Below are 24,975 nucleotides of genomic sequence, written 5' to 3'. Positions count from 1 at the left end.
CAGGCTTGCACAAGCCTCTGCAAGAAAATATTTCTCCTCAACTCTTAGCTTTCTATCTCGTATCTATGCCCCTGGTTAGTGTGACAATTCTGTCACTTTCAGACTTTTTTTTGCCTTTTTTTTAACAAAGGTTGTAAGGCAGAGGTATTGAGCTGTCTCTAAGAAAGTAAACAATTTGTGAGGCTTTGGGTTTTTTTTCACGTTGGAATGTGGCAGCTCTCTCAGATCAGGGTTTCTGGGATTTTTAGATTTTAAGTCTAGTTTTAAGCAGAAGCTCTCAGGGTGTCAAGAGTTGGAAGCTTCAGTGACTATCTCCTGGCTGCTACACTCTCTGAATTTTCTCTTGATGTTTTTTCCCTCCTTGACAGGAGAACTGCATGTGAAAATTTGTGTCTCAATTTGACTTTTTGCCAAGAGGTGTGTTTATGGGATGTTACTCTATTGGAACAGTTAATTAGAAATATGTGCTTTATCTATTATTCTGTTAACTTTGTTTATATTTTCTGATGTATAAATCAATTGTGTTTTGCTTAATGTTGGGTAGTTTGACCAGTCACATAGCATCTGGAACACGGCACTTCACATCTACCTTTAAAATAAAAAAAGATTCGGGTCTAGACTACCTTCTTCAAATATTTTGAGGGTGTCTGATCTGGCCCATAATATTAGTCACTCCCATAACAGTGGAAAAAGTATCTTCCTTTCCACCATCTCTGCAACTCTTAGTGAGTTTTGAGAAGATTTGTAGCTCAGGTTGAGGTTCTGGATGTAAAGGCTACATCCGGAGGCTCACTGATAATGTTACCCAGTATGGTGACAAAACGTCTGAAACCAAACCTTCCAGCTCAGCGACCAAACCCACATCCAGAATATATCTCTATCAGGTCCCCTCCCAACCTCCAATGCTCCAAGGAAAATAATTCCAGCCTATCCAATCCTTCCTGGTGGTTCAGACCCTTCAGCCCTAACAACATGCTGGTGAATCTCCTCGAAACCCTCACGAGTGTAATCCTCACCCTTCCTATAACATGATGACCAAAACTACATGCACTACTCCAGGTGAGGCATACCAAGTGTTTTATACATTTCCAGCATTGTCTCCTTGCTCTTATATTCTTTGTCATGCCTAATAAAGTATCCTGTTTGGCCTCTTAAACACTTTATCTACCTATCTTGCTGCCTTCAGGATTTGTGGGTATACCTACCCAGGGTTCCACTATTCAATCCCTTGCCTCGTTTTCCTCTTCCTTCCCTGAGTTTAATTCTATTTGCAATGCTGTGTCCACTTATATTCTCTCACAGTTAATGACTATACTCCTCACGTGTTAACATCCTACCAATTTTCCTGTCTTGATCACACTGTAATAGTGTAAAGTTAAAATTTCAGTAACTGTTCATGGATTGAAAGAATGAGCAATAACTCTGCCTGGAGTATCTCTTCAGGGAGAAGGACAAACTGCTGTACAGGGATTGAGAGCAATTCACCATGACTGAAAAATAAAGCTACATAAACACAACTGTTTAACAACTGCTTGATAACTGGCTGACTCATGCCACAAGGACAAATGATTGCCTTGCAGAAGAATTTAAGGAGTTAATCACAGGAAAGTTATGTCTTCAAACAGACAATAGCCAATGTAACAAGAAACGGATAAGCTACAGATTTAGTGGCTTCAGGAGTGTCATCAATAATGTCACACCATAAACCTGAAGGAGCAAAATGAGTATAAGAATTCAACTCTAGGATTCTTCAACAGCAAAACTTGGAAGAACCACACTGCACAAGGATCGAACACTTGACATATCCAAAGACAGACGCTGTTGGTTGGAACTGTAGCTAAATTCCACCATAAATTGGGTAATAGCCAAGGTGAGTTGTGAGGATTAGCTTGCTTACTTGCGGGTCTTATTCTGGCTGCTACATGCAATGAAGTTTAAACCATTGTTTCGGTATTTGATAATCTGTGAGGTTTCTTACTGAGCAGCCGAATTAAAGGTAGTTTATAGTAAATTACAAACAAAGACACCTCCTACATGCAAGTCCAAATCATTCACATACTCCAAAACTGAGTCCTGTGAAACTTCATTGAAAACGGATTTCCAATCACAAAAACATCCCCTAACACCACCCTCTGCTTCCTGAGTCTCAGCCAATTTTGGATCCGACATACCCCTTTGCCTTGGATCCCATGGGCTCTCACATTCTTGACCAGATTGCAATAAGGAATAAGAACAAAAGCCTTGTGACATCAAATGCGTTCCCTCCATCCTGGTTACCTCCTCAAAAACAAGATCAAATTTGTCAAAAATGATCTTTCCTTAATAGATTCATGCTGACTATCTCTGAATAATCAGTGTAGATGCATTTTGATGCTGAGAATTGGTGGCCTTTGTGTGGAGCCACAGAAAATGGGGGAGATACTAAATGAATATTTTGCATCACTATTTACTGTGGAAAAAGATATGGAAGATATAGACTGTAGGGAAATAGATGGTGACACCTTGCAAAATGTCCAGGTTACAGAGGAGGAAGTGCTGGATGTCTTGAAAAGGGTAAAGGTGAATAAATCCCCAGAACCTGATCAGGTGTACCCGAGAACTCTGTGGGAAGCTAGAGAAGTGATTGCTGGGCCCCTTGCTGAGATATTTGTATCATCGATAGTCACCGGTGAGGTGCCCAAAGACTGGAGGTTGGCAAACGTGGTGCCACTAAATAAGAAGGGTGGTAAAGACAAGCCAGGGAACTGGTGAGCCTTACCTCGGTGGTGGGCAAGTTATTGGAGGAAATCCTGAGGGGCAGGATGTATATGTATTTGGAAAGGCAAGGACTGATTCGGGATAGTCAACATGGCTTTGTGTGTGGGAAATCATGTCTCACAAACTTGATTGAGTTTTTTGAAGAAGTAACAAAGAGGATGGATGAGGGCAGAGCAGCAGATGTGATTTATATGGACTTCATGGGAGACTGATTAGCAAGGTTAGATCTCACGGAATACAGGGAGAACTAGCCATTTAGATACAGAACTGGTTCAAAGGTGGAAGACAGAGGGTGGTAGTGGAGGGATGTTTTTCAGACTGGAGACCTGTGACCAGTGGAGTGCCACAAGGATCTGTGCTGGGCCCTCTACTTTTTGTCATTCACATAGATGATTTGGATTTGGAGGTACAGTTAGTAAGTTTGCAGATGACACCAAAATTGGAGGTGTAATGGACAGCAAAGAGGGTTACCTCAGATTACAACAGGATCTGGACCAGATGGGCCAATGGGCTGAGAGGTGGCAGATGGAGTTTAATTCAGATAAATGTGAGGTGCCACATTTTAGGAAAGCAAATCTTAGCAGGACTTATACACTTAATGGTAAGGTCTTAGGTAGTGCTGCTGAACAAAGAGACCTTGAAGTGCAGGTTCATAGCTCCTTGAAAGTGGAGTCGCAAGTAGATAGAATAGTGAAGGTGGCGTTTGGTATGCTTTCCTTTATTGGTTACAGTACTGAGGAAAGGAGTTGGGACATCATGTTGCAGCGGTACAGGACATTGGTTAGGCCACTGTTGGAATACTGCATGCAATTCTGGTCTCCGTCCTATCGGAAAGATGTTGTGAAACTTGAAAGAGTTCAGAAAAGATTTACAAGGATGTTGCCAGGGTTGGAGGATTTGAACTATAGGAAGAGGCTGAACAGGCTGGGGCTGTTTTCCCTGGAGCATCGGAGGCTGAGGGGTGACCTTATAGAGGTTTACAAAATTGTGAGGGGCATGGATAGGATAGATAGGCAAAGTCTTTTCCCTGGGGTCAGGGAGTCCAGAACTAGAGGGCATAGGTTTAGGGTGAGAGGGGAAAGATATAAAAGAGATCTAAGGGTCAACGTTTTCACACAGAGGGTGGTACATGTATGGAATGAGCTGCCAGAGGAAGTGGTGGAAGCTAATACAATTGCAACATTTAAGAGGCATTTGGATGGGTATATGAATAGGAAGGGTTTGGAGGGATATGGGCCAGGTGTTAGCAGGTGGGACTAGATTGGGTTTGGATATCTGGTCGGCATGGATTGGGTTGGAACGAAGGGTCTGTTTCCATGCTGTACATCTCTATGACTCTAATTTCTCCACTGAGGTTAAACTGAGTGGCTTGTAATTTACTGGCCTATTCCTTCCTCCCTTTCTTAATAATGGGATAATGTTTGCAGATTTTCAGCACTTCACTTGTGGACAGAGAGTATTTGAAAACTACTGACAAATGCCCCTGATGTCTCCTCCTTTGCCTGTCTCAGCTACCTGGTATATACTTCAGCCACACCTGTGGATTTATCACTTTCTAAGCTGCTAAACCACTGGTACCTCCTCTCTCTATGTTAATTTCTTCTAATCTCCCACATACCCTCACTAAAACCTCGACATTCTTGGACACGATACTTCAGTTGAGGATGAACCAATGTTTTATGAAGGTTCACCACAATATCCTTCCTTTTGCTTTTTAATTATCTATTCACGAAGCCCAGACTACCCCTTTACTTTTCTGAAATAGAAGAAAGTCAAAGATCTGGCAGTGTATCTGAAGCAGCCAGACCTGATGAGTTTTTCCAGCATTTGCTGTCTTTTTTCAGATCATAAGCATCCAGAGTATTTAGTTTTTGTTTTGTTCCGATATTACCTGTGATTTTGTGAAGCTGCGAACCATCTCAGCAGTGGTTACAAGAGCAGGTCAGAGACTAGGAATACTGCTGCAGGTAACTCACCTTCTGACTCCCCAAAGCCTGTTCACCATCTACAAGGCACAAGTCAGGAGTGTGATGGAATACTCCCCACTTGCCTGGATGGGTGCAGCTCCAACAACATTCAAGAAGTTCGACACCATCCAGGACAACGCAGCCCATTTGATTGGCATCACATCCACAAACATTCACTCCCTCCACCACCGATGCTCGCTAGCAGCAGTCTGTACTATAAATAAGATGCACTGCAAGAATTCACCAAGACAGCACTTTCCAAACCCATGACCACTTCCATCTGGAAGGACAAGGGCAGCAGATACATGGGAACACCACTCCCTATCCTGATTTGGAAATATATCGCTGTTCCTCACTGTCACTGGGTCAAAATCCTGGAATTCCCTCCCTAAGAGCATTGTGGGTCTACCTCCAGCACATAGACTGAAGTGGTTCAAGAAAGCAGCTAACCACCACCTTTCCAAGGGCAAGCAGGCATGGACAATAAATATTGGCCCAGCCAGTGACACCCATGTCTCACAAGTGAATAAAAAGGAAGAGATTATTGTAAAACTGTAATCAGTTCATTAATGTCCTACAGAATGAAACTTACTTACCTGCCTGCTCTACATGTGATTCCACTCCAACACTTACAATAAAGATGGTTTTCTCAACTAGGACTGGGTCATAAATGCCAGCCTTGCCAATGGGATTCACATCCCTGAATAAACCTTGTTAAAGGCCAATATATCTATGCTCACAATGAGGCATAGGTAGGTCCATGAGACACCTATCACCTGCCACAGTCCGAATTAGAATCCCTACTGTGTGGGAATAGGCCCTTCGGCCCAACAAGTCCACACCAACCCTCCGAAGAGTATCCCACCCAGACTCATTCCCCTACATTTACCCCTGACTAATGCAGCTAATCTACACATCCCTGAACAGTATGGACAATTTAGCATGGCCAATTCACCTAACCTCCACATCTTTGGATTTTGGGAGAGAACCGGAGCACTCGGAGGAAACCCACACAGAAACAGGGAGAATGTGCAAACTCCATGCAGACAGTCACCCGAGGCTGGAATTGAACTGGGGTCCCTGGCACTGTGAGGCAGCAGTGCTAACCACTGAGCCATCGTGCTACCCCAAAATCCTTCAGCCTCCCATCGCCACCCACTCACCCCCTCCTTCCCATCGCCACCCACTCACCCCCTCCTCCCCATCGCCACGCACTCACCCCCTCCTTCCCATCGCCAGCCACTCACCCCCTCATTCCCATCGCCACCCACTCACCTCCTCCTCCCCATCGCCACGCACTCACCCCCTCCCCCTCCCTCTCATCTCCATTGACCCACCCCTCCTGTCTCCCTGTCTCTTCCTCAATGTCACTTCCTTGCTTCCTCTTTCCCTCACACCCCACCTCCTCCACCTGCCCTATCTTGTGTCCAGTGTGAAGTCTTTCCGGTCAATGAGTCATTTTCACGTACCTGGGTCAGTCGCAGAAATAAAAGCCCCAAATAACAGGCAATCGGTGAAATAAAAGTCCCTGTTCAGTTGACCAATCAGAGCCATCAGCTTGACACAGCCATACATAATCAGCCTATTGGAAGAGAGAAGCAGCTGTGAATTCACTCTGGGCAGTGATTGGGCAGATGGAGTTAGCTCAGTTTGGGCAAAGTCAGTGTGTGGGAACAGAACGGGATATCCTGGGGTTGTCTCACACACAGGCCAGGACTAGGATAACCCCCACCTCTGTCCCTGTCACATTCCCCTCACCTCCCACACGGTAAAGGGCCAGGGGGACACAACCTGACTATACATTTCCAAACTGCAAAAAACCTCTCATTCCCTCTCTGATGATTTACCCCAAGACTGTGACTCTCTGTTCTAGACCCCAGTAATGGGTTAAAAAACTTCAGTGTTCACCCTATCAAGCCCCTTCATAAGCTTGCGCACCTGAATTCCCTCTCATTCTTCTAAACCCCACAGAATATGGACCCAATTTGGTCTGTCCTTCAGAAAAAGACAACCTTCCCATCCCAGAGTTCACATGCAATACAGGGAGATGATTCCATAGACATGGAGAGAGCACTGCACTGTATTTCACTTCCTTATTCTGGTGGGCACTTCAACTCTGTACAGTAAAGGACACCATTGCATTTGCCTTCCTGACATTCTGTGATTACTAAGAAAACTGCAACCAAAATAAAAGGTCTTTGTTTGTCAACTGATGTAACCAAATATTTTGGAAGTGAGATGGGAAATGGAGGCAGCAATATTTTGTCTGAACCATTGATAGGTCGTTAATGAACAGTAAGGATGCATGTTCTGCCCTCTATTGGCCAACATGTTTGGCTGCATATGAAACATTCTGACACATTCTCACAATGAAGAGGAAAGTTTTCTGAGGATATGAATGGTTAGAATTGTGAACATGCAGATTAAAGTGTTGTTAATACTCACCCAATGACAGTGCAGGAGATGGCAGTCCCAATGAAAGCATATGCCAAAATGGAACCCAAGTTTCGGAAGAAATGTCGCTGTAAACACAAACAGCTATAAATTTCCCAACACACTGAATACAAACAGATCTTTGAGAAGCAGGAATTTAAAACTTGACATTCACCCTCAAAAATATCACGATCAGCACTGAATATCCCAAATGCCATAGGATCTGCTCTAGGATCAGACTGAGAGATGTGGCTGAAGGCAATGTTACCGTTAATAGATACATTTGCTCTAACAGACATTTAACTAAGCTACTGAAAAATTCATCAGTCACTCTGATAAATATCCCAATTCAAAGACTGCACTCACCCGTTTGAGACTGTAACCAGCGTAGAATATAATGGGTGGGAGCAAAATGTTAAAGAACACCTCAGGGTCAAAAGTCACCTGTATATTGGAATGGAGAGAACAGAGTTAAAACCCAGACTGGCAAAGTGAGGCAGGGTGTTATCTTGGGACTTTCTCTGCCCTCTCCCCACCAGCTAATTCCATCTCATCACCCACCTTAATCCTAATACCCCATCTCCCTCTCCCCATTTCTCACTCACTGCACCCTCAAGCCCATTCCTCTCCCTTGCTCCAAACACACCACTCTCACTCCCTACCCCTCCTATTTCTCTCAACCAACAAGCCCACCCGCCTCGATCTCCCCCAAAGGTCCTGGATTTCTCCGATCAGTGGTCAGAACAAATGGGTAGTTTTACCTTTTGCAGCATCTCATTATTTTCCACGTTATTTATGTCTTTGGGGTTGATTTCACTTTTCAGTGTGTATTCATAAAACCTCCCACTGACATTAATTAATAATGTAGAAGGGCTGTCTTCCAGCTCACAGCTCAGGGTCACGTTACTGACATCTGCTGGAACGTGGATCCCGTATCGGAGAACAATTCCAACCAACAGCCCTGCCAAACAGGCAAAGAGACAGGTTAGACAGAGAACTGCACACACCACTCACTCTCCAAAATCTTTCTTACAGTTACAAACTTAGCAGCAAAACTCAACTTAAATTTCTCATGTCAATGTCAAGCTCATTTATATCACTGAAAAAAATTAAGAGATTCAATCCCTGATCCCTGAACACTCCATCAGACGTTAGGAGAGTGGGCAAAAAAGTGGCAGATGAAGTACAATGTAGGAGAATGTGAGGTCATGCACCTTGGTAGGAAGAACAGGGGAGAAATGGGGAGAACATTCAGAAACCTCAAGTGCAAAGAGACTCGGGAGTTCTTTTCCAGGTTTCTCTTATGGTAAGCTTGCAGCTTGGGTCAATAGTTAGGAAGGCAAATACAATGATGGCATTCACCTTGAGAGGACTAGAATATAAAAGCAGAGATGTATTTCTGAGTCTTTATAAGGCTCTGGTCAGACCACATTTGGAATAATGTGAGCTATTTTGGGCCCCATACCTCAGGAAAGATGTATTTGCCCTGGAGCAGAGTCCAGAGGAGGTTCAGGAGAATGATTCCAGGAGTGAAAGGCTTAACATATGACAACTCTTGGACTACACTCGATGGAATTTAGAAGGATGGGGGTGGGGGTGGGGGTGGAGGGGAAGAATCAATTGAAACATACAGAATACTAAACAGCCTGGACAGAGTGCATATTGGGAAGATATTTCCATTAGTAAGAGAGACTAGGACCCAAGGACATAGTCTTAGAGAAAAGGGAAGACCTTTTTAAACGGAGATAAGGAGTAACTTCTTCAACCAGAGAGCGGTGAATCTGTGGAATTCATTGCCACAGAAGGCTGTAGAGGCCAGGTCATTGAGTATAATTAAAACAGAGATAGATAGGTTCTTGATTGCCAAGGTTTTGGGGGGGAAAGTGAGAAAATGGGTTTGAATGACAGAGCAGACTTGATGGGCCAAATGGCCTAATTTCTGCTTATATGTCTTATGGTCTAATGATTCCTTGATTAGTAGGGGAACAGGGGTTACCGGGAGAATGGGAGTGAGAAACCTATCAGCCATGAATGAATGTGGGACAAGCTCAATGGGCTGAATGGCCTGATTCTGCTCCTATATCTTATGGTCCTATGCTGTGGATGGCGACAGTTCTACCATTAACAAGACAGCAGTCCAAAGTTTGATGAATCTTTTCTACTTGCTTGGATGGGTAAAGCTCCAAGAACACAAAACCTTGGCTGGAGGTGAACCTACACAGGGTGTACTGCTGGGGTCCATTGCCTTGCTGAAAGATACTGCATATCTGTGTTACCTTTCCCATGGGCAAGGACACCCAGGACTCTTTGGAGATCACAGTTCCCAACCTCATTATTTCAGAAATACTCTGCATTTGTATTTTTCATAGCAAAGTGGATGTTATATTCCATCCAATGTGCTCTTCCTACCTCACTCAGAAACTGTTCAAGAAAGGGAATAGCGATAATCCTGAGAATCTCAAACAAGTCAGTCTTGCATCTGTGGTGGGCAAAGTATTGGAGAGGGTTCTGAGAGACAGGATTTATGACTACTTGGAAAACCATAGTTTGATTAGAGATAGTCAGCATGGTTTTGAGGGGCAGGTCATGCCTCACACACCTTATAGAATCCTTTGAGGATGTGACAAAACACATTGATGATGGTAGAACGGTGGATGTGGTATATACGGATTTTAACAAGGTTCCCCATGGTAGGCTCATTCAGAAAGTAAAGAGGCATGGGATACAGGGAAACCTGTCTGTCTGGACACAGAATTGGCTGACCCATAGAAGAGGAGAGTGGTCATAGATAGAAAATATTCAGCCTGGAGCTCAGTGACAAGTGGTGATCCGCAGAGATCAGTTCTAGGACCTCTGCTCTTTGCGATTGTTATAAATGACTTGGATGAGGAAGTGGAAGGGTGGGTTACTAAGTTTGCCGATGACATGAAGGTTGGTGGAGTGGTGGATAGTGTGGAGGGCTGTTGTAGGTTGCAGTGGGGCAATGACAGGATCAGAACTGGGATGATAAGTGACAAATAGAGTTCAACCTGGAAAAGTGTGAAGTGATTAATTTTGCAAGGTTGAATTTGAATGCAGATTACAGTATGGGTATCCGTTATTCAATAGAATGGGTACCCAATAAACACAGTCCATCGATTTAAACGGTTAGACTCACCTTCCCAGAAGTCCTTCGCTCCTCCCTCGCACCTCTCGGCAATTTCTCAACAACAAACCTAAGTAAGTACATACAACGCACCCAGAAACTTTAGCCACGTTACCATATATCAAAGCCATCTCTGAAATGACTTCTAGATTACTTAGTCCTCGCGGCATCATGGCAGCCCACAAACCTACCAACATCCTTAAACAGCAGCTGATGAACCCTATACAAACAACCAACAAAACTAATGTCATTTATAAAATACCGTGCAAGGGCTGTAACAAACACCACATTGGACAAAGAGGCACAAAACTAGCCACCAGGATACATAAACATTAACTAGCCTCAAAAAAGACATGACGCTCTCTCGCTAGTATCCTCACATACAGATGAGGAAGGACATCACTTTGACTGGGACAATACATCCATCCTAGGACAAGCCAAACAGAGAGACACATGAGAATTCTCAGAAGCATGGCATTCCAACCAGAACTCTGCCAACAAACATGTTGACTTGGACTCCATTTACCACTCTCTGAGGAAAAGAACGAGAAATGATATCACCCACCATAAGAAATCTAAACACAAATAAAAAGTGGGACATAACACCAGCTCTTCACTGGAGGCACACTGATGACGTTACCTAGTATGGTGACAAAATGTCTGAAAATGAACCTTCCAGCTCAGCAAGCAAACCTACATCCAGAACATGAACCTGAGCTACAAATCTTCTCAAAAATTGCTACATACCTTTCATTTTACTATCATCCATGTGCCTATCCATGAGTCGCTTAAATGTCCCTAATACATCTGACTCCAACACCACTGCTGGCAGTGCATTCCACACACCCACCACTCTCTGTGTAAAGAACCTACCTCTGACATCTCCCCTAAACCTTCCTCCAATCACCTTAAAATTATGCCCCCTTGTGACAGTTATTTCTGCCTTGGGAAAAACTCCCTGACTATCCACTCTATCTATACCTCTCATCATCTTGTACACCTCTATCAAGTCACGTCTCATCCTTCTTCACTCCAATGAGAAAAGCTCTAGCTCACTCAACCTTTCTTCTTTAGACATGCCCTCCAGTCCAGGCAGCATCCTGGCAAATCTCACATGCACTCTCTTGAAAGCTTTCACATCCTTCCTATAGTGAGGCGACCAAAACTGAACACAGTATCCAGAGTATGATCTAACCAGGGCTCCACAGAGCTGCAGCATAACCTCGCGACTCTTAAACTCAATCCCTCTGCTTATGAAAGCCAACACATCATATGTATTCTTAACAACCCTATCAAACTTGGGTGGCAACTTTGAGGGATCTATGGACATGGACCCCAAGATCCCTCTGTTTATTAGATTAGATTAGATTAGATTAGATTAGATTAGATTACTTACAGTGTGGAAACAGGCCCTTCGTCCCAACAAGTCCACACCGACCCGCCGAAGCGCAACCCACCCATACCCCAATATTTACCCCTTATTACCCAACACTAAGGGCAATTTAGCATGGCAAATTCACCTAACCTGCACATCTTTGGACTGTGGGAGGAAACCGGAGCACCCGGAGGAAACCCACGCAGACACGGGGAGAACGTGCAAACTCCACACAGTCAGTCGCCTGAGTTGGGAATTGAACCCGGGTCTCTGGCGCTGTGAGGCAGCAGTGCTAACCACTGTGCCACCGTGCCGCCCACACTACCAGGAATCCTGCCTTTAACCCTGTATTCCTCCATTCCTCCGTGTCTTTTACCTTCCCCTCTAATCCTTTTGAAACATCTAAACGCTGGAACATCCAACAACCACTCCTGACCCTGTGATATCCAAATCTCCACAATGGCCATAGCATCATAGTTCCAAGTACTGATCCACGCGCTAAGTTCATCACCCTTCTTTCTGATACTTCTTGCATTAAAACAGACACACCATAACCCATCACACTGACTGCACCTTAAGCAAAGTCAGTGTGGGAAATATTGCAGACCCTTTGGAGAATGCTGCATGGTCCTGGGACAGGATACAGGCCATTTTGGATTTGGTGTTCGGCAATGAGCCAGGACAGGTGTCAGATCTCGCGGTGGGAGAATACTTTGGTGACACTGACCATAACTGCCTCACATTTACCACAGCCATGGGAAGGTATTTAATTGGGGAAAAGGAAATTATGACGCTATCAGACAACAGTTGGGAAGTACAGACTGGGAGCAATTGTTCCACAGAAAGGGCACAGTAGACATGTGGAGACTGTTTAAGGAGCAGTTGTTGCGAGTGATGCACAAATTTGTTCCCCTAAGACAGGCAAGAAGGGGTAAGATTAAGGAGCCTTGGATGACAAGAACAGAGGAACTTCTCGTCAAAAGGAAGAAGACACCTTAAGTAAGGTGGAGGAAGCAAGGATGTAGCACAGCTTTAGAGGGTTACAGGCTTGCTAGAAAGGAGCTCAGAATTAGACCAAGGAGAGCCAGGAGGAGACACAAAAAAGGCTTGGTGGGAAGGATTAGGGAGAACCCAAAGGCATTTTACTCATACATGAGGAATAAGAGAATGATCTGGGAGAAGGTAGGGCCCATCAGGGATAGCGGAGGGAACTTGTGCATGGAGTCTGAGCAGATAGGGGAAGTCCTAAATGAGTTTTTTGCTTCGGTTTTCACCAAGGAAATGGATCTTGTTGTGAATGAGAACTTTGAGGAGCTGGGATACAGTCTTGAACAGATCAAGACTGATGAGGTTGATGTGCTGGAAATTTTGGAAAACATTAAGATTGATAAGTCCCCAGAGACAGACCAGATTTATCCTAGGCTGCTCCGGGAAATGAGAAAGGAGGTTGCTAAGCCGCTGGTGAAGATCTTTGCTTCCTCACTCTCCACAGGAGTCATATTGGAGGATTGGAAGGAGACAAATGTTGTTCCTCTTTTCAAGAAGGGTAATAGGGAAATCCCTGGCAATTACTGACCAGTCAGTCTTATGTCTGTGGTCAGCAAAGTTTTGGAAAAAATTCTGAAGATTAGGATTTATGGCTATTTGGAACAGCATAGAGTGATTAAAGGCAGTCAGCATGGCTTTGTGAGGGGCAGATCATGCCTGACTAATCTTATTGAGTTCTTTGAGGAGGTGACAAGACAGGTCAATGAAGGTCGAGCAGTGGATGTTGTGTATATGGACTTCAGCAAGGCATTTAATAAGGTTCCCCCTGGTAGGCTCATTCATAAAGTCAGGAAGTATGGGATACAGGGAGATTTGGCTATCTGGATTCAGAATTGGCTGGCTGACAGAAGGCAGCGAGTGGTTGTCGATGGAAAGTATTCTGCCTGGAGGTCAGTGTTGAGTGGGGTCCCACAGGGCTCTGTTTTGGGGCCTCAGCTCTTTGTAGTTTTTATAAATGACTTGGATGAGGAGGTTGAGGGGTGGGTTAGTAAATTTGCAGATGACACAAAGGTATCGAGGGCTACTGCAGGCTGCAGTGTGACATAGACAGGATGCAGAGCTGGGCTGAGAAATGGTAGATGGAGTTCAACCTGGATAAATGTGAAGTGATGCATTTTGGAAGGTCGAACTTGAATGCTGAATATAGGATTAAAGGCAGAATTCTTGGAAGTGTGGAGGAACAGAGGGATCTGGGTGTGCAAGTACATAGATCCCTCAAAGTTGACACCCAGATGCAGAGGCTTTGGAGAGGTTGCAAAGAAGGTTTACCAGGATGCTGCCTGGACTGGAGGGCTTGTCTTATGAAGAGAGGTTGAATAAGCTCGGACTTTTCTCTCTGGAGAGAAGGAGGAAGAGAGGAGACCTGATCGAGGAATGCAAAGGAATGAGAGGCATGGATAGAGTCAGTAGCCAGAGACTTTTCCCCAGGGCAGGATTGACTGGCACGAGGGGTCATAGTTTGAAGATATTAGGAGAAAGGTATAAAGGGGATATCAGAGGTAGGTTCTTTGCGCAGGGAGTTGTGAATGCATGGAATACGTTGCCAGCGGTGATGGTGAAGCAGAGTCATTGGGGACATTTAAGTGACTGCTGGACATGCACATGGATAGCAATGAGTTGAGGGGTGTGTAGGTTAAGTTATTTTATTTTACATTAGGATTAACCCTCGGTGCAACATTGTGGGCCGCAGGGCCTGTTCTGTGCTGTACTTTTCTATGTTCTATATTCCATGAATCTGTCTATTGGGTTTGTGCAGCAAGTGCTTTGTGCCAACACTAGGGACAGGGATGATCCAATTCCAACACAATCAACAGGATTGTCAAACATCATTCAAAAGAAAAATCCTTTTACAAATAATTACTTTGAATTGTTTCTGAGTGCTTGTGTTCCCTCAGTTCCAAAATGATTCTGAGGTAACCCTCTTCGCTGTCCACTACACCTCCAATTTTGGCGTCATCTGCAAACTTACTAACTGTACCTCTTATGCTCGCATCCAAATCATTTATGTAAATGACAAAAAGTAGAGGACCCAGCACCGATCCTTGTGGCACTCCACTGGTCACAGGCCTCCAGTCTGAAAAACAACCCTCCACCACCACCCTCTGTCTTCTACCTTTGAGCCAGTTCTGTATCCAAATGGCTAGTTCTCCTTGTATTCCATGAGATCTAACCTTGCTAATCAGTCTCCCATGAACCTTGTCGATCGCCTTACTGAAGTCCATATAGATCACATCTACCGCTCTGCCCTCATCAATCCTCTTTGTTACTTCCTCAGAAAACTCAATCAAGTTTGTGAGACATGATTTCCCATGCACAAAGCCATGTTAGCTATCCCTAATTAGTCCTCGCCTTTCCAAATACATGTACATCCTGTCCCTCAGGACTCCCTCCAACAACTTGCCCACCACCAACGTCAGGCTCAGCGGTCTATAGTTCCCTGGCTTGTCCTTACCACCTTCCGTAAACAGTGGCACCACATTAGCCAACCACCAGTCTTAAACTGAATTATAGAAACGATCATCCCAACATCCACAAATGAAGCTGCATCAGAACATTTTTTCAACGAGCCACCATACACAGCAGCACAAAGGAACTACGCAGAGCAGAGGAAAATCACCTAAACAGTGTATTCAAAAAGAACATGTACCCAATGAATACAGTTATAGAACATAGAACATTACAGCGCAGTACTGGCCCTTCGGCCCTCGATGTTGCGCCGCCCTGTCATACCAATCTGAAGCCTCTCTAACCTACACCATTTCATGTATGTCCATATGCCTGTCCAATGACGACTTAAATGTACTTAAAGTTGGCGAATCTACTACCGTTGCAGGCAAAGCATTCCATACCCTTACTACTCTCTGAGTAAAGAAACTACATTCTGACATCTGTCCTATATCTATCATCCCTCAATTTAAAGCTATGCCCCCTCGTGCTCGCCATCACCATACTTGGAAAAAGGCTCTCCCTGTCCACCCTATCTAACCCTCTGATTATCTTCTATGTCTCTATTAAGTCACCTCTCAACCTTCTTCTCTCCAACGAAAACAGCCTCAAGTCTCTCAGCCTTTCCTTGTAAGACCTCTCCTCCACACCAGGCAACATCCTAGTAAATCTCCTCTGCACCCTTTCCAAAACTTCCACATCCTCCTTATAATGCGGTGACCAGAACTGTATACAATATTCCAAGTGCGGCCGCACCAGAGCTTTGTACAGCTGTAGCATAACCTCATGGTTCTGGAACTCGATCCCTCTATTAATAAAAGCTAAAACACTGTGTGCCTTCTTAACAACCCTGTCAACCTGGGTGGCAACTTTCAAGGATCTGTGTACATGGACACCGAGATCTCTCTGCTCATCTACACTACCAAGAATCTTATCATTAGCCCAGTACTTTGCATTCCGGTTACTCCGACCAAAGTGAATCACCTCACACTTGTCCGCATTAAACTCCATTTGCCACCTCTCAGCCCAGCTCTGCAGCTTATCTATGTCTCTCTGTAACCTACAACATCCTTCGTCACTATCCACAACTCCACCGACCTTCGTGTCGTCTGTAAATTTACTAACCCACCCTTCTACGCCCTCACCCAGGTCGTTTATAAAAATGACGAACAGCAGTGGACCCAACACCGACCCTTGCGGTACACCACTGGTAACTGGACTCCAGGATGTACATTTCCCATCATCCACCACCCTCTGTCTTCTTTCAAGCCAATTACTGATCCAATCTGCTGTATCTCCCACAATCCCATTCCTCCACATTTTGTACAATAGCCTACTGTGGGGAACCTTATCGAATGCCTTGCTGAAATCCATATACACCACATCAACCGGTTTACTCTCATCTACCTGTTTGGTCACCTTCTCAAAGAACTCAATAAGGTTTGTGAGGCATGACCTACCCTTCACCAACCGTGTTGACTATCCCTGATCAACTTATTCCTCTCTAGATTATTATAAATTCTATCTCTAATAATCTTTTCCAACACTTTACCAACAACTGAAGTAAGGCTCACAGGTCCATAATACCAGGTTTGTCTGTACTCCCCTTCTTGATCAGGTGAACCACATTTGCTATCCTCCTGTCTTCTGGCACTATTCCTGCAGACAATGACGATTTAAAGATCAATGCCAAAGGCTCGGCAATCTCCTCCCTGGCTTCCCAGAGGATCCTAGGATAAATCCCATCCGGCCCAGGAGACGTATCTATTTTCGCACTCTGCAGGATTTCTAATACCCCTTCCTTGTGAACCTCAATCCCACCCCCAGTCTAGTAGCCTGTATCTCAGTATTCTCCTCGACAACATTGTCGTTTTCTAGAGTGAATACTGTCAAAAAATATTCATTTAGTGCTTCCCCGATCTCCTCTGACTCCACACACAACTTCCCACTACTATCCTTGATTGGCCCTAATCTTACTCTCATCATTCTTTTATTCCTTAAATACCTAAAAAAAAGCCTTAGGGTTTACCCTGATCCTGTCTACCAACAACTTCTCATGTCTCCTCCTGGCTCTTCTGAGCTCTCTCTTTAGGTCTTTCCTGGCTACCTTGTAACCCTCAAGCTCCCTAACTGAGCCCTCACATCTCTTCCTAACATAAGCCTCCTTCTTTCTCTTGACTAGAGATTCCACTTCCTTCGTAAACCACGGCTCTCGCTGCTCTACAGCTTCCTCCCTGCCTGACAGGTACATACTTATCTAGGACACATGGGAGCTTTTCCTTGAATAAGCTCCACATTTCTAATGTGCCCATCCCCTGCAGTTTCCTTCCCATCCTATGCTTCCTAAATCTTGCCTAATCGCATCATAATTGCCTTTCCACCAGCTGCCCAGTGGTATACACCTATCCCTTTCTATCACTAAAGTAAACATAACAGAATTGTGATCACTATCACCAAAGTGCTCACCTACTTCCAAGTCTAACACCTGGCCGGGTTCATTACCCAGTACCAAATATAATGTGGCTTTGCCCCTTGTTGGCCTGTCTACATACTGTGTCAGGAAGCTCTCCTGCACACACTGGACAAAAACTGGCCCATCTATAATACTCGTACTATAGTGTTCCCAGTCAATATTTGGAAAGTTGAAGTCCCCCTTGACAACTACCCTGTATCTCTCAGTCCTATCGAGAATCATCTTTGCTATCCTTTCCTCTACATCTCTGGAGCTATTCGGAGGCCTATAGAAAACTCCCAACAGGGTGACCTCTCCTTTCCTGTTTCTAACCTCAGCCCATACTACCTCAGTTGACAAGTCCTCAACCATCCTTTCCGCAACTATAATTCTGTAGAATATATGCTACAGTCTATAGAATAGAATATATTTTGCAGCCAATATTTAAAAGTGCCTGAAAATGCTCAAACAAAATAAATTAGAAAATAACATTAGAAAGTTAACAAATACCTTAAAAATAAATTTAATTTCCTAATAGATAACCAAATTGGACAAAATCAAACTGACAGGTATCAGGAGCAGTATCTGAGAGAGATAGTATAACAAGGAGTTGGAAAATAGAATATGGGTGATGCGGCTTCTTAAATTGGAGCGTTTTGAGGGTCCTACATGTTGATTGCAGATAGATTAAAATAACCTGTTCAGAGATGTTATTACTCCCCTATGATGCAGTTGGGATATAAACCTGGGCCTCTTGGCTCAGAGACAGGGAGATCAATAAGATGCCTCAACTATTTAATTTCAAAGAGCAATTCAGTAGTTGTGAGCACTGCTATTATTTATGTGCAATCACTCTGCACCTTCTCTCCCTTCCACCCTATCAATTATAGATATTTTCTAAACAATCTATTCAGAGATGTTATCACACATCTTTGGAGATGGGACTTGAACCTGATTGTCCTGGCTAGGAGGTAGGGACACTACATTGTATCATAGAGCCCTCAACTATTTAACTGCAGATAATTCTAATAAATCTGTTCAGAGATGTCATGACTCATTTCTGGAACATGTGCAACTTGAACCTGGGTTGCCTGGCTCAGAGATCTGTATTATGTACCTGTGTAAATAAATGCATACTGAGCATGTGCAGATTAGGTTTCAGTTGCATCTTTCACTGCTTGGCTTTGTGGAATGGAACACTGGGGATAATAGAATTTTTCCTCAGGGTTCATTAGCTTCCCAAGTTAAAGTTCCATGCTCAATGCACATAACATTGCCCACAGCACAGAACAGACACTTCCCATCGCCAGGAACAATTCTCAATTTGGTTAGATTAGGTTAGATTCCCTACAGTGCGGAAACAGGCCCTTCAGCCCAACCAGTCCACACGACCCTCCAAAGAGTAACCCACCCAGACCCATTTCCCTCTGACTAATGCACCTATCACTATGGGTAATTTAGCATGGCCAATTCACCCGAACTGCACATCTTTGGACTGTGGGAGGAAACCGGAGCACCCGGAGAAAACACACGCAGACACGGGGAGAATGTGCAAACTCCACACAGACAGTCGCCCAAGGCCGGAATCGAACCTGAGACCCTGGTGCTGCGAGGCAGCAGTGTTAATCACTGAGCCACCGTGCTGCCCCTTAATAAACAATAGGCAATAGACAATAGGTGCAGGAGTAGGCCATTCTGCCCTTCGAGCCTGCATCACCATTCAACATGATCATGGCTGATCATCCTTAATCAGTATCCTGTTCCTGCCTTATTTCCATAACCCTTGATTCCACTATCCTTGAGAGCTCGATCCGACTCTTTCTTAAATAAAATGTTCAAGCTGTAGATGAAACATTCACAGTGAGTGATACAGGGAGGAGAGTCAAGACAAATTACCAGCCTAAGATAAGGAAGCCATAAACCTGTGGAGGTCTGAGACAATAATACAAGCTGTACAATTCTGCAAGTATCATATCTCGAATGAACGGCACCTAACATCTGAGTCCAATTTCAAAAGCTTTAAAGATTGAAAACCACTGATTATTGTTGCTGTAAACTCAGTTGATGAACTATATAGTTAGAAATGAGAACCTGCATTATCTGGTCTAAATTATTGGAAATACACGATAACAATTACATCACAGTGATAACTCGGGACATTTATCTGTTACAGGGAGCAAAAACCCCAGAAAAAAACCATGTAAACATTACAAAAAGAAAATTGTGTGGGGGGGTGTGTGTGGGTGTGGGGGTGTGTGTGTGTGGGGGGGGGGTGTGTGTGTGGGGGGGGGGTGTGTGTGGGGGGGGGGTGTGTGGGGGGGGTGTGTGTGGGGGGGGTGTGTGGGGGGGGGGTGTGTGGGGGGGGGGTGTGGGGGGGGGTGTGTGGGGGGGGGTGTGTGGGGGGGGGGTGTGTGGGGGGGGGGGTGTGTGGGGGGGGGGTGTGGGGGGGGGGTGTGGGGGGGGGGTGTGGGGGGGTGTGTGTGGGGGGGTGTGTGTGGAGGGGTGTGTGTGGAGGGGTGTGTGTGGAGGGGTGTGTGTGGAGGGGTGTGTGTGGAGGGGTGTGTGTGTGTGTGTGGGGGTGTGTGTGTGTGTGGGGGTGTGTGTGTGTGTGGGGGTGTGTGTGTGTGTGGGGGTGTGTGTGTGTGAGGGGGTGTGTGTGTGTGAGGGGGTGTGTGTGTGAGGGGGTGTGTGTGTGAGGGGGTGTGTGTGTGAGGGGGTGTGTGTGTGAGGGGGTGTGTGTGGAGGGGGTGTGAGGGGGGTGTGTGAGGGGGGTGTGAGGGGGGTGTGAGGGGGGTGTGAGGGGGGTGTGAGGGGGGGTGTGAGGGGGGGTGTGAGGGGGGGTGTGTGTGGGGGGGTGTGTGTGGGTGTGTGTGGGGGTGTGTGTGGGGGTGTGTGAGGGGGTGTGTGAGGGGGTGTGTGAGGGGGTGTGTGAGGGGGTGTGTGAGGGGGTGTGTGAGGGGGTGTGTGAGGGGGTGTGTGAGGGGGTGTGGGAGGGGGAGTGGGAGGGGGAGTGGGAGGGGGAGTGGGAGGGGGAGTGGGGGGGGGAGTGGGGGGGGGGAGTGGGGGGGGGGGAGTGGGGGGTGTGTGTGTGTGTGTGAGAGGGTGTGTGTGTGTGTGAGAGGGGGTGTGTGAGGGTGTGTCTGTGTGTGTGAGTGTGTGTGTGGGGGTGTGTGTGAGTGTGTGTGTGAGTGTGTGTGTGGGGGTGTGTGTGGGGGTGTGTGTGGGGGTGTGTGTGGGGGTGTGTGTGGGGGGGTGTGTGGGGGGGTGTGTGGGGGGGTGTGTGGGGGGGTGTGTGGGGGGGTGTGTGGGGGGGTGTGTGGGGGGGTGTGTGGGGGGGTGTGTGGGGGGTGTGTGTGGGGGGGTGTGTGTGGGGGGGTGTGTGGGGGGGGGTGTGTGGGGGGGGTGTGTGGGGGGGGGTGTGTGGGGGGGGTGTGTGGGGGGGTGTGTGGGGGGGTGTGTGGGGGGGTGTGTGGGGGGGTGTGTGGGGGGGTGTGTGGGGGGGTGTGTGGGGGGGTGTGTGGGGGGGTGTGTGGGGGGTGTGTGTGGGGGGGTGTGTGTGGGGGGGTGTGTGGGGGGGTGTGTGGGGGGGGTGTGTGGGGGGGTGTGTGGGGGGGTGTGTGGGGGGGTGTGTGGGGGGGGTGTGTGGGGGGGTGTGTGGGGAGGTGTGTGGGGAGGTGTGTGGGGAGGTGTGTGGGGAGGTGTGTGGGGAGGTGTGTGGGGAGGTGTGTGGGGAGGTGTGTGGGGAGGTGTGTGGGGAGGTGTGTGAGGGGGGTGTGTGAGGGGGGTGTGTGAGGGGGGTGTGTGAGGGGGGTGTGTGAGGGGGGTGTGTGAGGGGGTTGTGTGAGGGGGTTGTGTGAGGGGGTTGTGTGAGGGGGTTGTGTGAGGGGGTTGTGTGAGGGGGGTGTGTGAGGGGGGTGTGTGAGGGGGGTGTGTGAGGGGGGTGTGTGAGGGGGGTGTGTGAGGGAGTGTGTGGGTGTGTGAGGGTGTGTGAGGGTGTGTGTGAGGGTGTGTGTGAGGGGGTGTGTGAGGGGGTGTGTGAGGGGGTGTGTGAGGGGGTGTGTGAGGGGGTGTGTGAGGGGGTGTGAGAGGGGGTGTGAGAGGGGGTGTGAGAGGGGGTGTGAGAGGGGGTGTGAGAGGGGGTGTGAGAGGGGGTGTGTGGGGGGGTGTGGGGGGGTGTGTGAGTGTGAGGGGGTGTGAGGGTGTGTGTGAGGGGGTGTGAGGGTGTGTGTGAGGGAGTGTGTGAGGGGGTGTGTGAGGGGGTGAGTGAGGGTGTGAGTGAGGGGGTGAGTGAGGGGGTGAGTGAGGGGGTGAGTGAGGGGGTGTGTGAGGGGGTGTGTGAGGGGGTGTGTGAGGGGGTGTGTGAGGGGGTGTGTGAGGGGGTGTGTGAGGGGGTGTGTGAGGGGGTGTGTGAGGGGGTGTGTGAGGGTGTGTGTGAGGGGGTATGTGAGGGGGTGTGTGGGGGAGTGTGTGGGGGAGTGTGTGGGGGAGTGTGTGGGGGAGTGTGTGGGGGAGTGTGTGGGGGAGTGTGAGGGGGAGTGTGAGGGGAAGTGTGAGGGGGAGTGTGAGGGGGAGTGTGAGGGGGAGTGTGAGGGGGATGTGTGAGGGGGATGTGTGAGGGGGATGTGTGAGGGGGATGTGTGAGGGGATGTGTGAGGGGATGTGTGAGGGGGTGTGTGAGGGGGGTGTGAGGGGGTGTGTGAGGGTGTGTGTGAGGGTGTGTGTGAGGGTGTGTGTGAGGGTGTGTGTGAGTGAGGGTGTATGTGAGGGTGTGTGTGAGGGTGTGTGTGAGGGTGTGTGTGTGTGAGGGTGTATGTGAGGGTGTGTGTGAGGGTGTGTGTGAGGGTGTGTGTGAGGGTGTGTGTGGGGGGGCGTGTGGGGGGGCGTGTGGGGGTGTGTCTGTGGGGGGGGTGTGGGGGGGGTGTGGGGGGGGTGTGGGGGGGGTGTGGGGGGGGTGTGGGGGGGGTGTGGGGGGGGTGTGTGGGAGGTGCGGGGGTGTGTGCGGGGGTGTTTGCGGGGGTGTGAGCGGGGGTGTGAGCGGGGGTGTGAGCGGGGGTGTGAGCGGGGGTGTGAGCGGGGGTGTGTGCGGGGGTGTGAGCGGGGGTGTGAGCGGGGGTGTGTGCGGGGGTGTGTGCGGGGGTGTGTGGGGGGGTGTGTGGGGGGGTGTGTGGGGGGGTGTGTGGGGGGGTGTGTGGGGGGGTGTGTGTGTGTGAGGGTGTGTGTGTGAGGGGGGTGTGGGGGTGTGTGTGGGGGTGTGTGGGGGTGTGTGAGGGGGTGTGTGAGGGGGTGTGTGGGGGGGTGTGTGGGGGGGTGTGTGGGGGGGTGTGTGGGGGGGCGTGTGTGTGTGAGGGGTGTGTGTGGGGGTGTGTGTGAGGGTGTGTGTGTGGGGGTGTGTGTGGGGGGGTGTGTGGGGGTGTGTGTGTGAGGGGGGGTGTGGGGGTGTGTGTGGGGGTGTGTGTGGGGGTGTGTGTGGGGGTGTGTGTGGGGGTGTGTGTGGGGGGGTGTGTGTGGGGGGGTGTGTGTGGGGGGTGTGTGGGGGGTGTGTGGGGGGTGTGTGGGGGGTGTGTGGGGGGTGTGTTGGGGGGTGTGTGGGGGGTGTGTGGGGGGTGTGTGGGGGGTGTGTGGGGGGTGTGTGGGGGGTGTGTGGTGGTGTGTGTGGGGGTGTGTGTGGGGGTGTGTGTGGGGGTGTGTGTGGGGGGTGTGTGTGGGGGGTGTGTGGGGGGTGTGTGTGGGGGGTGTGTGTGGGGGGTGTGTGTGGGGGGTGTGTGTGGGGGGTGTGTGTGGGGGGTGTGTGTGGGGGGTGTGTGTGGGGGTGTGTGTGGGGGTGTGTGTGGGGGTGTGTGAGGGGGTGTGTGAGGGGGTGTGTGAGGGTGTGTGTGTGGGGGTGTGTGTGGGGGTGTGTGAGGGGGTGTGTGAGGGTGTGTGTGAGGGTGTGTGTGAGGGGGGTGTGTGAGGGGGTGTGTGTGGGGGTGTGTGTGGGGGTGTGTGTGGGGGTGTGTGTGGGTGTGTGTGTGTGGGGGTGTGTGTGGGGGGTGTGTGTGGGGGTGTGTGTGGGGGTGTGTGTGGGGGTGTGTGTGGGGGTGTGTGTGGGGGTGTGTGTGGGGGTGTGTGAGGGGGTGTGTGAGGGGGTGTGTGAGGGGGTGTGTGAGGGGGTGTGTGAGGGGGTGTGTGTGTGGGGGTGTGTGTGGGGGTGTGTGTGGGGGTGTGTGTGGGGGTGTGTGTTTGTGTGTGAGGGTGTGTGTGTGTGTGTGTGAGAGAGGGTGTGTGAGAGGGTGTGTGAGAGGGTGTGTGTGGGGGAGTGTGTGGGGGAGGGTGTGAGGGGGTGTGTGAGGGATGTGTGTGAGGGTGTGTGTGAGGGGTGTGTGTGAGGGTGTGTGTGAGGGGTGTGGTGTGAGGGTGGGGGGGTGTGTGTGGGGGTGTGTGTGGGGGTGTGTGTGGGGGTGTGTGTGTGGGGGGTGTGTGTGTGGGGTGTGTGTGGGGGTGTGTGTGGGGGTGTGTGTGGGGGTGTGTGTGGGGGTGTGTGTGTGGGGGCGTGTGTGTGGGGGCGTGTGTGTGGGGGCGTGTGTGTGGGGGCGTGTGTGTGGGGGCGTGTGTGGGGGGCGTGTGGGGGCGTGTGGTGTGGGGGCGTGTGGGGGCGTGTGGGGGCGTGTGGGGGGGTGTGGGGGGTGTGTGCGGGGGTGTGTGCGGGGGTGTGTGCGGGGGTGTGTGCGGGGGTGTGTGCGGGGGTGTGTGCGGGGGTGTGCGAGGGTGTGCGCGGGGGTGTGCGCGGGGGGTGTGTGGGGGGTGTGTGGGGGGGTGTGTGGGGGGGTGTGTGGGTGGGTGTGTGGGGGGGTGTGTGGAGGGGTGTGTGGGGGGGGTGTGTGGGGGGGTGTGGGGGGGTGTGTGGGGGGTGTGTGGGGGGGTGTGTGGGGGGGGTGTGTGGGGGGGTGTGTGGGGAGGTGTGGGGGGAGGTGTGGGGGAGGTGTGGGGGAGGTGTGGGGGAGGTGTGGGGGGTGTGTGGGGGGTGTGTGGGGGTGTGTGTGGGGGGTGTGTGGGGGTGTGTGTGAGGGTGTGTGTGAGGGTGTGTGTGAGGGTGTGTGTGAGGGTGTGTGTGAGGGTGTGTGTGAGGGTGTGTGTGAGGGTGTGTGTGAGGGTGTGTGTGAGTGAGGGTGTGTGTGAGGGTGTGTGTGAGGGTGTGTGTGAGGGTGTGTGTGAGGGTGTGTGTGAGGGTGTGTGTGAGGGTGTGTGTGTGTGAGGGTGTATGTGAGGGTGTGTGTGAGGGTGTGTGTGAGGGGTGTGTGTGGGGGGGCGTGTGTGGGGTGTGTCTGTGGGGGGGTGTGGGGGGGTGTGGGGGGTGTGGGGGGGGGGGTGTGGGGGG

General features: G+C 49.1%; 1 protein-coding gene across 1 annotated transcript in view; it reads right to left on the bottom strand.

The window, feature by feature from the left end:
* The window catches only part of slc9a6a (solute carrier family 9 member A6a), a 129,171-nt gene that overhangs the window by 64,790 nt on the left and 39,406 nt on the right, over window positions 1–24,975 (bottom strand). The window contains exons 2-5 of the mRNA XM_087992299.1: window positions 7,919–8,118; window positions 7,524–7,601; window positions 7,170–7,246; window positions 6,194–6,306 (exon numbers count right to left, since the gene is read on the bottom strand). Of these exons, the coding sequence (XP_087848425.1) occupies window positions 6,194–6,306; window positions 7,170–7,246; window positions 7,524–7,601; window positions 7,919–8,118 (468 nt within the window). The remainder of the gene's footprint in view (window positions 1–6,193; window positions 6,307–7,169; window positions 7,247–7,523; window positions 7,602–7,918; window positions 8,119–24,975) is intronic.

This window comes from Chiloscyllium plagiosum, unplaced genomic scaffold (assembly GCF_037043375.1).
Source record: "Chiloscyllium plagiosum isolate Xiang-an unplaced genomic scaffold, Cpla_swu_hap1 HiC_scaffold_11, whole genome shotgun sequence".
Lineage (NCBI taxonomy): Eukaryota > Metazoa > Chordata > Chondrichthyes > Orectolobiformes > Hemiscylliidae > Chiloscyllium > Chiloscyllium plagiosum.
Note: the sequence above shows the minus strand (reverse complement) of the source record. Positions and strands in the feature narration are given on the sequence as shown.